Source organism: Squalius cephalus (assembly GCF_949319135.1).
Source record: "Squalius cephalus genome assembly, chromosome: 24".
Taxonomy (NCBI): Eukaryota; Metazoa; Chordata; class Actinopteri; order Cypriniformes; family Leuciscidae; genus Squalius; species Squalius cephalus.
This window is the reverse complement of record NC_137145.1, coordinates 20347037-20359579: the sequence shown is the minus strand read 5'-3', so window position 1 is coordinate 20359579 and position 12543 is coordinate 20347037. Positions and strand designations below refer to the sequence as shown.

Genomic DNA, 12543 nt, shown 5'->3' with positions numbered 1-12543 from the left:
GTTGATACATGAGCATGAATTTTGGCCAGGACTCCCTGGTAGATTTATATCTCAATGGGATTATTCCTGGTAAAAATAAAGGATACATAAAATGAAAAAAATAAAAAGATTTTTCAAATAGAGATTCTACATAAGAAACCAACAGAAAGAAGAAAATGATTTGGATCAAAACTGAACAATATAGTGGAAAACACTGTCCTGTTCACTGTCAACTGAAGCATGTCATATAAAACATAAACAAAAAAATGCCTGAATGCAATATATGGCCCCTTTTGTATGATGAATAAAGAATGTGATGATTGCAATTTATTTTACAACCTACTATCTACTATTAAATATATAACATCACATCACATTTAATAGTAGGCTACCTATATAAAAAAACATAAATAGGTAACAATAATAATAAAAAAATCAATAATATGTGTAAGAAAGTGTATGTCTGTATTAATATTCCTATACTAATATTGATTGAAAATTAGGCCTAAATGTAAAAACAATAATTTCACATGGACATGCACACCGAGGAATTTCTGGAAAACTACACATACATATGCATATGAATACCCCTTATACACACACACACACACACACACATATATATATACAGTACTGTGCAAAAGTCTTAGGCATGTTAATATCCCCACCCCAAAAATGTCCCCAAAAATGGTTTTAAGTCAGTTATTCATATCTTTTGCTGTAGTGTGTCAGTAGGAACTATCAGTTTACATTTCCAAACATTCTTTTTGCCATTAATTGTAATAATCCAGTGAGATTTGTGTATGCACAAGGAGTCTGACAACAGCCGGTATGATCTGATCTCGCCATCATCGAGTCCGTCTGTGGTTACATGAAGAAACAGAAAAAACTGAGACAGACTAAATCCAGAAGAACTGCGGGAACATCTCCGAGACGCTTGAAGAAACCTTCCTGCAAAGCTTCCTGAAAAACTATGCGCAAGTGTACCTCGACAAAAACCGTTTTAAACACAAAGGGTTGTTACATCATATATTGATTTGAATTAGTTAATAGAAGTTAAATCATAAATAAATTCAATTTGTGATTTTAGTTTTGAAAGCATTCTCACTTTACAGCATTTTAACACAAGTGCCAGTACTTTTCACAGTACTGTAGCTTTGCAGGAAGGTTTCTTCAAGCGTCTCGGAGACGTTCCCGCAGTTCTTCTGGATTTAGTCTGTCTCAGTTTTTTCTGTTTCTTCATGTAATCACAGATGATGGTGAGATCAGATCATACCGGCTGTTGTCAGACTCCTTGTGCATACACAAATCTCACTGGATTATTACAATTAATGGCAAAAAGAATGTTTGGAAATGTAAACTGATATTTCCTAATGACACACTACAGCAAAAGATATGAATAACTGACTTAAAAAACATTTTTGGGGACATTTTTGGGGTGGGGATATTAACATGCCTAAGACTTTTGCACAGTACTGTATATATATATATATATATATATATATATATATATATACAGTGAGGAAAATAAGTATTTGAACACCCTGCTATTTTGCAAGTTCTCCCACTTAGAAATCATGGAGGGGTCTGAAATTGTCATCGTAGGTGCATGTCCACTGTGAGAGACATAATCTAAAAAAAAATCCAGAAATCACAATGTATGATTTTTTAACTATTTATTTGTATGATACAGCTGCAAATAAGTATTTGAACACCTGAAAAAATCAATGTTAATATTTGGTACAGTAGCCTTTGTTTGCAATTACAGAGGTCAAACGTTTCCTGTAGTTTTTCACCAGGTTTGCACACACTGCAGGAGGGATTTTGGCCCACTCCTCCACACAGATCTTCTCTAGATCAGTCAGGTTTCTGGGCTGTCGCTGAGAAACACGGAGTTTGAGCTCCCTCCAAAGATTCTCTATTGGGTTTAGGTCTGGAGACTGGCTAGGCCACGCCAGAACCTTGATATGCTTCTTACAGAGCCACTCCTTGGTTATCCTGGCTGTGTGCTTCGGGTCATTGTCATGTTGGAAGACCCAGCCTCGACCCATCTTCAATGCTCTAACTGAGGGAAGGAGGTTGTTCCCCAAAATCTCGCAATACATGGCCCCGGTCATCCTCTCCTTAATACAGTGCAGTCGCCCTGTCCCATGTGCAGAAAAACACCCCCAAAGCATGATGCTACCACCCCCATGCTTCACAGTAGGGATGGTGTTCTTGGGATGGTACTCATCATTCTTCTTCTTCCAAACACGTTTAGTGGAATTATGACCAAAAAGTTCTATTTTGGTCTCATCTGACCACATGACTTTCTCCCATGACTCCTCTGGATCATCCAAATGGTCATTGGCAAACTTAAGACGGGCCTTGACATGTGCTGGTTTAAGCAGGGGAACCTTCCGTGCCATGCATGATTTCAAACCATGACGTCTTAGTGTATTACCAACAGTAACCTTGGAAACGGTGGTCCCAGCTCTTTTCAGGTCATTGACCAGCTCCTCCCGTGTAGATCTGAGCTGATTTCTCACCTTTCTTAGGATCGAGACCCCACGAGGTGAGATCTTGCATGGAGCCCCAGTCCGAGGGAGATTGACAGTCATGTTTAGCTTCTTCCATTTTCTAATGATTGCTCCAACAGTGGACCTTTTTTCACCAAGCTGCTTGGCAATTTCCCCGTAGCCCTTTCCAGCCTTGTGGAGGTGTACAATTTTGTCTCTAGTGTCTTTGGACAGCTCTTTGGTCTTGGCCATGTTAGTAGTTGGATTCTTACTGATTGTATGGGGTGGACAGGTGTCTTTATGCAGCTAACGACCTCAAACAGGTGCATCTAATTTAGGATAATAAATGGAGTGGAGGTGGACATTTTAAAGGCAGACTAACAGGTCTTTGAGGGTCAGAATTCTAGCTGATAGACAGGTGTTCAAATACTTATTTGCAGCTGTATCATACAAATAAATAGTTAAAAATCATATATTGTGATTTCTGGATTTTTTTTTTAGATTATGTCTCTCACAGTGGACATGCACCTACGATGACAATTTCAGACCCCTCCATGATCTCCAAGTGGGAGAACTTGCAAAATAGCAGGGTGTTCAAATACTTATTTTCCTCACTGTATATATATATATATATATATATATATATATATATATATATATATATATATATATATATATATAAATACAGGGCTTGGCATTACCAAATGCAGGTGGATTTCAACAATGAATTTATTTTATTTTATATATAATATATACATTTTTCAATTGTAGTCTTTTAAAAAGGCATCTGAAATAATAAAGTATGTGCAATGAAGTGTTATCAAAAATATAGATTTTTCAATACATATCGATACTGAAATATCTGAAACGCTTCCAAACCCATTTTCCACAGAATAGCAGCTGCGCTTTCTCGCTCTCGACACACAAACCCGCCTCCTCTCACTCACTCATTTAATTTGCTCTGGATGAATACTGTTGGTGTTACAGGGCCTGAAATTCGGTGTGGGATAGCGTGTATTGTTCATAATTTTACCCATCCCCCCAAAGTGTGGCACATAAAGCTGCCTCTCGGTACTAAATTGAGTTCTTTTTCACTGCTTACATATTGTGCTTAAACAGTCAAATACGCACAAAATAATAACAAAATGTCCATCTTGGCGAGTATTCACGTACGTTCAGTTATGTTTTAAGTGAACGTAAACACGTATGTGCAAGTTAACAGTATAATGGATCTGTGCGTCCCTTCTTAAAGTGACAGCAGCCTAATATTCCTGCTGCCAACTTATGAGATGATATTAAAATATTTATATGCCAGTTTTCACCATGATATCCATGTTAAAATTGTGGCCAGTGAAAATGTTGAGTGGCTAGTAACTTTGGCAAACCACAAGCCACAGTGTCTGGTGAGCAAAATAAAACAATGTCAAGCCCTGATAATAATATAATATAATTATAACTTCGCTCTCCAAAGCCACTCCTCCTCAAAAACACATGAAAATGTACAGTGGTGATAAGAAGTACGGATCATTTTACTGACTCAGATCTTTGAATCTCGTTTATTAAAATGAGCAAATCATTTTTCAAGTAATTTCGTTCATTTCAGCAGAATATATTTAAAATGTTAATAGGCAAATTCTCCAACACATCTACTTACATTTCTAATAAAAGAAAAAACTGCATTGCAAGGCCAAGGCCAAATTATGAGAAACAGAAATGATTCATTCATTGCTTAGCTGGGTCTTCAGGCTAGGCAGTCAGTTAGTTTACCTCACCTCCAAACCTGAGTCATTCGCTCTTTTGTTCTTTCATTCGTTCTCTCGGGAGGTGAACTAATTATTTCTCTTTCCGGTACTGACAGCATAGCCTCTATGGGGCTGTCACGGGATGAACGAACGACTCGGACCCGAACCCGAAGACTCGAGAAGTGAACTAATCATTTTTGTTTCCTGCACATAACCTATAGGATGTTGAGCATGCACAGTCAACACAAAATGAATGAATCTCTGAGACAACTCGTTGCTACCTAGTCAAAATGAAAAAAAAAAATGTCAAGTTCAACCCATCATTAGTGTACAGCAGGGAGCAAACAAAAGCGTCATGAGAGACGGCGTTAAACTACCTCATGTCTCAAAGCACATAACATTAATAATAATAAACATAAACAACCTATAGAGAGCTGGCCTGTACCACCTGACTGCTGCAGATTCATTTCGGTGTTGATAGTGTTGCCATTGAAACGCATTGATTCAAGTCACGAACTGCTCCGAGTATAACGTCACAGGTTTCCATATCTTCCAAAATACAGTTATGGCGTGAACGCAGCATAGGCCCCGTTTACATATTATTAAGTTTACATGGTATTAAGATGCGTTTTGGTCGATCGGTTCACAAGTGGACGAGGCTAAATACAGGTGTAAACGGTGTCTAAAACGTTTTGAGCTCGCCACTTTGACCACTTTCAGAGGTAGTTCAAAATGCATTAGACCGGATTTCGTAGTGTAAATGCTCATGTGGTCGAATGTGTACGAACAGCCACAAAAGACGACTACTCTCCGCCTACTGACTTAATGCGTAAACATTATGGGAAGCGCTCTAGCCGACAGGATTTAAACTTTATCAGCTAAAGACCTAAGTTTGGTTTGAAGCCAAAGAAACATACCAAGCACAATGTTCTCTCACTATTCCTGATTTCTCACACGCACTCACAGCGTTCAGCGTGACCTTGCGTCTATCAGAGCAGAAACGAAAGCAGCTGCTCTCCGTATGTTTTTCTGTTGTCTCCGGGCGCGTTCATGTGTAAATTGCGCAAGCTTATTTTGTCCATTAGACTGAAAGATCTGAAAAGAAACATACATTTACCTGCCCATAGCCTCCCCTCAAAGAAATCAGGACAGAAGTGGTTAAAAGAGAACAAATGATATGGATTAAAACACCTGGTGTAAACGGGAATGTGTCTCCCTCCCTTGTCTACTTGTGATCCTATTGACCAAAACGCATCTTAATACCAGGTGTAAACAGGGCCATAAGCTCGTTGTTGTGGTTCAGGAGGAAAAATAAACGGTGGCTGCTGTTTCGGTTGCGATGCTCAGTGACTGACGTCTGTCTACAACTCTGCATAGCAGATCGAATGCAATGACTGGACAAACATTTGATGGTCCAATATATTTCGTGACGGAACATCCGAAACAATGATGTGTTCTGGGCTAAATGTGCTCGTTGTATGTGCATAGCCTATATATGATGGTATTTTGACCAGCTGAGAACTCGTGAAGAGCTTATAAAATGTGTAAAGGAGTCAAAACAGCGGCAAGAATCCCTCTGTCACACACACAAACGATCTGCAGCAAGGAGACGCGGTTCTGATGCCTGTACCGAACTGTGATGGGCAACATTGCTACTATGGCGGGGAAAAACAGGTATACTTGAGCATTCTGTCCTTTTTAGGGTCTCATCTTGTGACATCATGTCCCGTTTTTGTTTCTTTTACATGTCTTTAATCCGTGTTGCGTCCATATTTAATTCAAACCACATCAGAGTTCATTTTGGAAGTGGAGAGACATCTTTTCAGTGGTGTCGCTCTGATGCTGGCGCTTTGGTGGCACCAGGGTTCGGATGGCAGCGTTCACACTTATTCAAATAGAGTGTGAACACATCCCTTAACTTACTGATTGCTATCATGGTGTGAAGAGACTTTCAACTATAGCATAACAAAAAAAAATTCTGGAACAAATCGTCTACCCTGCCTTTAAATGCTGCTAAAAAGCTTACACTGTTGGCGAGTTCCATTGTGACACCATGTGCTCAGCCTCAGTGCACTGTATATGTGTAGCATTGTTGGCAAGACTTTAACCCTTAATCACTCCTAAAAAAGGACAACACTTAAGGTCTTTGGGGTCATTTTGACCCCAAACTTTTAAAGAGCGATTGCATAAGGAAATATACATTTTTTATATGGAAACTATATATCATTTTTTTTATTTACTTCTCAACTATACATTTATGCTGTGTTTTTGTGGAAATTTTGAATTTTTTTACCTATTTACTGCACAATTACATAACTAGGCCATAAATTGTCTCATGAAAAATGATTTTTTAAAGAAAAAATCACTTAAATGATGATCTTAATTAAATCTAAATAGTTTTTGGACATTGCTCTATGTGTAAGGGATAGAATACTGACATCTGCTGGTTTGTGGAAAAACTTTAGAAATTATAATTAAAGAAAGAAAGTGCAATGACCACATATATCCAATAGAGGGCCATAGAGACTCATTCATTTTCACTTCATTGTTCTTGATGCTTCAACTTCTCCTCACAACTTTATGATATATATTTTGTGAATATTTATTTAAACATTTTGAAATACATAAAAAATCTGTATTTTTGTCAGAGTTAGAATTTGTTGTTTTCTGATATATTTTGAATTATCTGCTTTTGCAAATTATTATACATACATTTGCAGAACCATTACAAGTCACCACTATGACATGACTGTGGTGTGTGTGTGTGTGTGTGTGTGGGTGTGTGTGTGTGTGTGTGTGGGGGTGTGTGTGTGTGTGTGTGTGTGTGTGTACAAGCTTGTTTCATGTTGCATATGTGACATTTTTCAGATTTATGGCAGTTTAGTTGATTTTATTTGCCAATTTCTATAAAAATGCTCTCTGTTGCATTGACATACATGTGTGTGTTTGTGTGTGTTTGTGTGAGTGTGTGTATGAGATAGAAAGTTTGTTCCACTTTGGGTTTATTCTCTAGGACCAGACCTTGATTTAAATGTAATTTTTTTTAGATTTATGCCAGTTTTGTTTATTTTATTTGCCAATTTCTATAAAAATGCTCTCTGTTGCAGGGACATACACGTGTGTGTTTGTGTGTGTTTGTGTGTGTGTGTGTATGAGATAGAAAGTTTGTTCCACTTTGGGTTTATGCTCTAGGACCAGACCTTGATTTAAATGTAAATTTTTTTTAGATTTATGCCAGTTTTATTTATTTTATTTGCCAATTTCTATAAAAATGCTCTCTGTTGCAGTGACATACATGTGTGTGTTTGTGTGTGTTTGTGTGTGTTTGTGTGTGTGTGTGTATGAGATAGAAAGTTCGTTCCACTTTGGGTTTATGCTCTAGGACCAGACCTTGATTTAAATGTACATTTTTTTTAAATTTATGCCAGTTTTGTTTATTTTATTTGCCAATTTCTGTAAAAATGCTCTCTGTTGCAAACACATACATTTGTGTGTTTGTTTATGTGTTTGTGTGTGTGTGTGTGTGTGTGTGTATGAGATAGAAAGTTCGTTCTACTTTTTATTTATGCTCTAGGACCAGACCTTGGTTTATATGTAGAAATTTTCAGATTTATAATGGATTTAATTTTATTTTTTTGACAAACAAAATAAAAAAAAGTCATTTTTTTCATTTTCCCATTCATTTTCAATGTGGGGTCATTTTGACCCCAAAGACCTTAAAAGGTAAATTTTTTTTTACACACCTTTAGAACAACCAAATCAAGCCCAGTTTTTTTGTGCATGTTTAGATAGATTATTTAGGAAAAGTCACAGAGTTTCATGCCCCTGAGATGAAGGTAACATTTTTAAAAAATGAAGGAAAAGTCCATTGGGGTCATATTGACCCCAAAGAGTGATTAAGGGTTAAGGTATGTGTAGAAACTGACTTTCAAAAAGAAACTTACCTTGAGAAATGATAAATGGAGTAAAAATCTGTGACAACTAGCCCCGGTCTTCGCTAGAAAAACAGCAAGCCAAAAGTTAGATGATGACAAGGAAACCAGTATGTTCATATAGAGTGGTTTTATTTACATAGAGAAATTGACATAGCCTACATTTACACAGCAAATTAAATAAAGAGATTGCACTCTGTCTTTTTTTTTTTTTTGTTATCATGGACTCCGACAGCTAATTATATGCAGCTCCATGGCCTTTTTAATACTTGTCCGTTTCAAATGTAGGCCTACTATATTATTTCAGCTAAGCCAATTTTGAGAAGCATGTCAAGCCGAAACTGCAATACTGCATGTCACCTAGTGGCAGAGCCTGTCCCTTCTGTCTCATCTGTGTGGGCAAAGCCGTGCACGCGCACTTCTCTGGTAGGGGCGACAGTCGCGCGCTCGCCATAGAAAACAAAGCTATCCGTGCGCTTCCATTACAGCTATCGGGGCAAACCCAGCACACAGCTCTCCCACTCTCTCTCTCTCTATGCATGCACACCCAAGATGGGTTTGCAGCTCATTTGAGGGCCTTTGAAAGCGGGGCCTGTTGTGAGGACAGACAGCCAGCCAACTGAAGTCAGCGAAACGTTTCGGTTTTTTTTCCCCTGGACTGCTTTTGTTTCTTAGCCTCGGCTAGCAGCACAGCCACAATCATTGTCATTTCTGCTGCGAGCTGCCGAAGGAAACACATCGCCATGTTGTTATCGGAGGGGGCTCAGTGAAGAAGGCGAAAACCGTGAGCGTGTGGAGGAGATAATCTCGTCTTTTGAGCCGAACCTCAGTCCGCAGCCGCTGCCTGACTGACTGACATGGCGGAGCAGAGCTACTCCTGGTGAGTGCCAGCAAATATAACCATTCAGACACAAAACACCGACATTTCACCCGCTTTAACCCACACATATAACCACTGTCAGCGCCTGAAAGGTGTGATTTTGCCTCAGTCTTTGCCGTTAACACGGCTGCACTACGCTCCGGTGAAGGTTCGAGGCGTATTTTGGGTCTAATGTAGCCGATTAGCTCTCTTATATACGGGATTGGTGTTTTAATCTCAACCGCCGTTAGACCAGCATTCATTTCATTTATTTTATCTCACAAATGATTTGCACTCGTTATGCTATTAAAAATACGTATTTCCCGTCGTGTGTATGTGTGTTTATTTGTAATACGGTTGATTCAGTGGAGGCACAAAGGGAAATCAGTGCGCTAACGTGCTAACACGACCAATTCAACGTGAAACATTATTAAATCCATATAATTTCATTGATTTTATCATTATTTAATCGTTTCTCGTCTGAATTAGTGGCCGGTAATCGTAGATTGGGTCGTGGTTGCGGTGCTTTAGCTCATTAGCTGCTCTAATCCTGTCTTTAAGGAAGAGAGCTGTGTATATGTAAGAAATAGGCTGTGTTTTAAAAATCTAGTGAGCTGACTTTATAGACAACCGGTTCGGGCGTCATAAACGCACGTGAAACGTTCCAAATGTGATGCGGATATGATGCCCTAAAATGCTCTCTGGGTAGGCAGCACACTAGGGTTTGAAACAAGGCCGAGATGTGTAAACAAGATATTCAACTCATTGTGAACTCAGATGTCTTCATTTTAACACTCTTCAGCTCACGCATTACGTAGCTTCTCTTAGTTAATATGAATGACAGCATGTGCCTCATTCTTTGACTCTTTCAGGACAGGAATTGATATATCTGGAGATAGATTGCAAATTTGGTGGTCCATATGTTAAGTTTTGTTTTGGGCCTATATTGAGATTTTGAAAGTCTTTAGCAAAAATATGCACATAATTTGCACCCTTATATGCATAATATGTGTAATATTCAGAACATAGAATCGTTCATATAAAAAAAGTGTATATAGATAGATAGATAGATAGATTGTGTGTGTGTGTATATGTATATTAGATTAAATGCCCATTATGTACAATATTTTCATTTTGGTTTATGGCTGTAAGTGGATAGGAGAAATGTGGCATGTTCATAAATAGTGTTCAGAAGTTCATCATTGCCTTATTTGTATTTATAAGACAAATAGTGAAGTTTGTACATCAGTAGCTTATACTGATAGAAGATGATTTCTGTTATTTTTGTCAGATAAATTTCACTCATCTAGTTATCCTAGGCCTGGTTGATGAAAAGGACTTTCCAGGAAGTTTGACTGGCGTGTAGGTGTTCATAACCGTCTGCATCTCTAATGTCTCGGCTGCGCGGCATTCAGTGACTTTTGTTTGCCTGAACAGTCGTGGTATTGTTCAGTTGGAGATGTCGGACAGCAAAACACTTTGATTTGCCTATAATTGTTTATTTAGCAGCTCTTTAATGAAGTAGTTTAAGTATATGCACACTTGACGTTATCAGTATCTGTCACACTGACTAAAGCCCTATTCGGACGGGACTAGTTTAACATGGAGAGGTGGGGTAAAGGAATAATTACCAGAGCTTCTCTGTGATTTTAGTCCCGTCTGAATGCGCCATATCAGTAATCATTACGGACAATGTCAGTAAAGATTACGGCAACTTTTACCTTCAGTAAAAGCGTCCGGAAAAATGACCTCAGGTAATACTAATCCCGTGCGAATAGACCCGCTGTAAATATGTGCGTAAATATTCCGTCATTTCCTGTTTAAAAGTAGTTTTTCGAGTTTTTTCAAGTATGGAGACGCTTGAAAAAGCATTCGGTTGCGTTCTAGACGCTGGGAAAAGTCTGTGGCAAAACTGTGTTTTCCACATACCATTCAGATCAGAAAGAAGATCGAAAGCACTTGTTAGAGGCAAGAAACATCTTTTAGCGTTAGGTAAGTGCCTTTTACCAACACAATCCAATCTGAAGTTAATTTATACAACGTTCGACCGGACATATCTGTTTTATATATATAAATATAGGTTATGTGTGTTTGCTGACGTGATATCAGGAAGCAACGTAATACGCACATGACGACAAGTGGGTGACGGCGATGCGTAAATCGACTTACCCCTCCCACTTCTGCTAGTTTTACTGAGATATCTTATCCCGTGCGAATTGGCCATTAATATTACAGACGTCCTGAGGTAAAACTACATTACTCCATCTACCCTTGCAAAGTTAATCCCGCCCGAATAGGGCTTTAGACAAATAGTTTGCATATGAGCAAGTAGGCCCTACACTAATCCATTTAAAAGAGTAATAGCAACTAAGCAAATCTTTTGTCTTTAATAGGCTATGGTCTTCATTCTCATGAAATTGGTATACTTCAAACATTAATATTCAAAATGCATTAGAAGTGCACTTGGTTGATCTTTAAAATGTTAGTTCTTTTAATCCTGTTTTTTGCATAACCAATCTGCCTAGTATACGTCTATAATCCGTAGCTTAACAAATGTCTTCGAACGTCTAATTCATTCATAACTAATGCTCCAGCAACACAAACTGTGACACCAGGGCAGTAGGCCATTAACTATAGTTGACCGTTTTTGCCTCTAAATGACATTTCAACTTGTCTGCTTAGTTTGATATACAGACATCCAAGGTCTTAAGATGTGCTTTGGAAGGAAATTGCATTGAGAAGTGGAATAAGTAGGCTAGTTTTTTAATTCTTGCACTTTGTCTAGTTTTTAGAACTCGCTAAATGTCAACCAGTGTTGTAATCAGTGTGGGAAAATAAAATTTTTTTAGCCACCAGCCACAGTGGCTGGTAAATCTAGGCTATATTAAGGCTGCCAATAAGATGCATGAAATACGGCTGACATGAAGAAAAGTGTAAAAACTACACATCAGGTTTCTTATTTTTAGGTCACCTACCACAGTGGCTGGCAGATGAGTAAATGTACACACCACAGCACTGCTGTTATACTAAGTGAAATTGTCATTAAAGGATGACATGCCCCCAACATTTTGTGTAATGCCTTTATCATTAGCTTATAATGTGATAAAATGGGTCTTTTTAAAAGTGTTGATAGTTTGGGCTGGATATTAACACAAATTTCACAATTCGATTCAATATACTAGAGATTAACTTCTGTAAATATACTGTACATGTCAGCTTTTTTTTTTTTTAAGATTCTCGCAAGTAATGCCTTAAACCAGCGGTGTCCAATCCTGCTCCTGGAGGGCCACTGTCCTGCAGAGTTCAGCTCCAACCCCAATTAAACACACCTGAACCAGCTAATCAAGCTCTTACTGGGCATTCTAGAAACTTCCAGGCAGATGAGTTGAGGCAAGTTGGAGCTAAACTGAGTGACCGAGTTTGGTCATCCCTGCCTTATGGCACTTTTCCACTGCGTGGTATGCGGGGCTCCAGACTAACTGTTTTTACTAGAAGCGCTGTAGCACCTAACTGAACATTTTTAGGAGCACACC

The 12543-nt window shown here is 38.4% G+C and overlaps 1 protein-coding gene across 1 annotated transcript in view; it reads left to right on the top strand.

Annotated features, from left to right (window-relative positions):
• The first annotated feature begins 8533 nt into the window (after positions 1-8533).
• Positions 8534-12543, top strand: part of sppl3 (signal peptide peptidase 3) — a 40026-nt gene continuing 36016 nt past the window's right edge. The window contains exon 1 of the mRNA XM_079860886.1: positions 8534-9031. Coding sequence (XP_079717012.1) covers positions 9009-9031 — 23 coding nt within the window. The 5' untranslated portion in view covers positions 8534-9008. The remainder of the gene's footprint in view (positions 9032-12543) is intronic.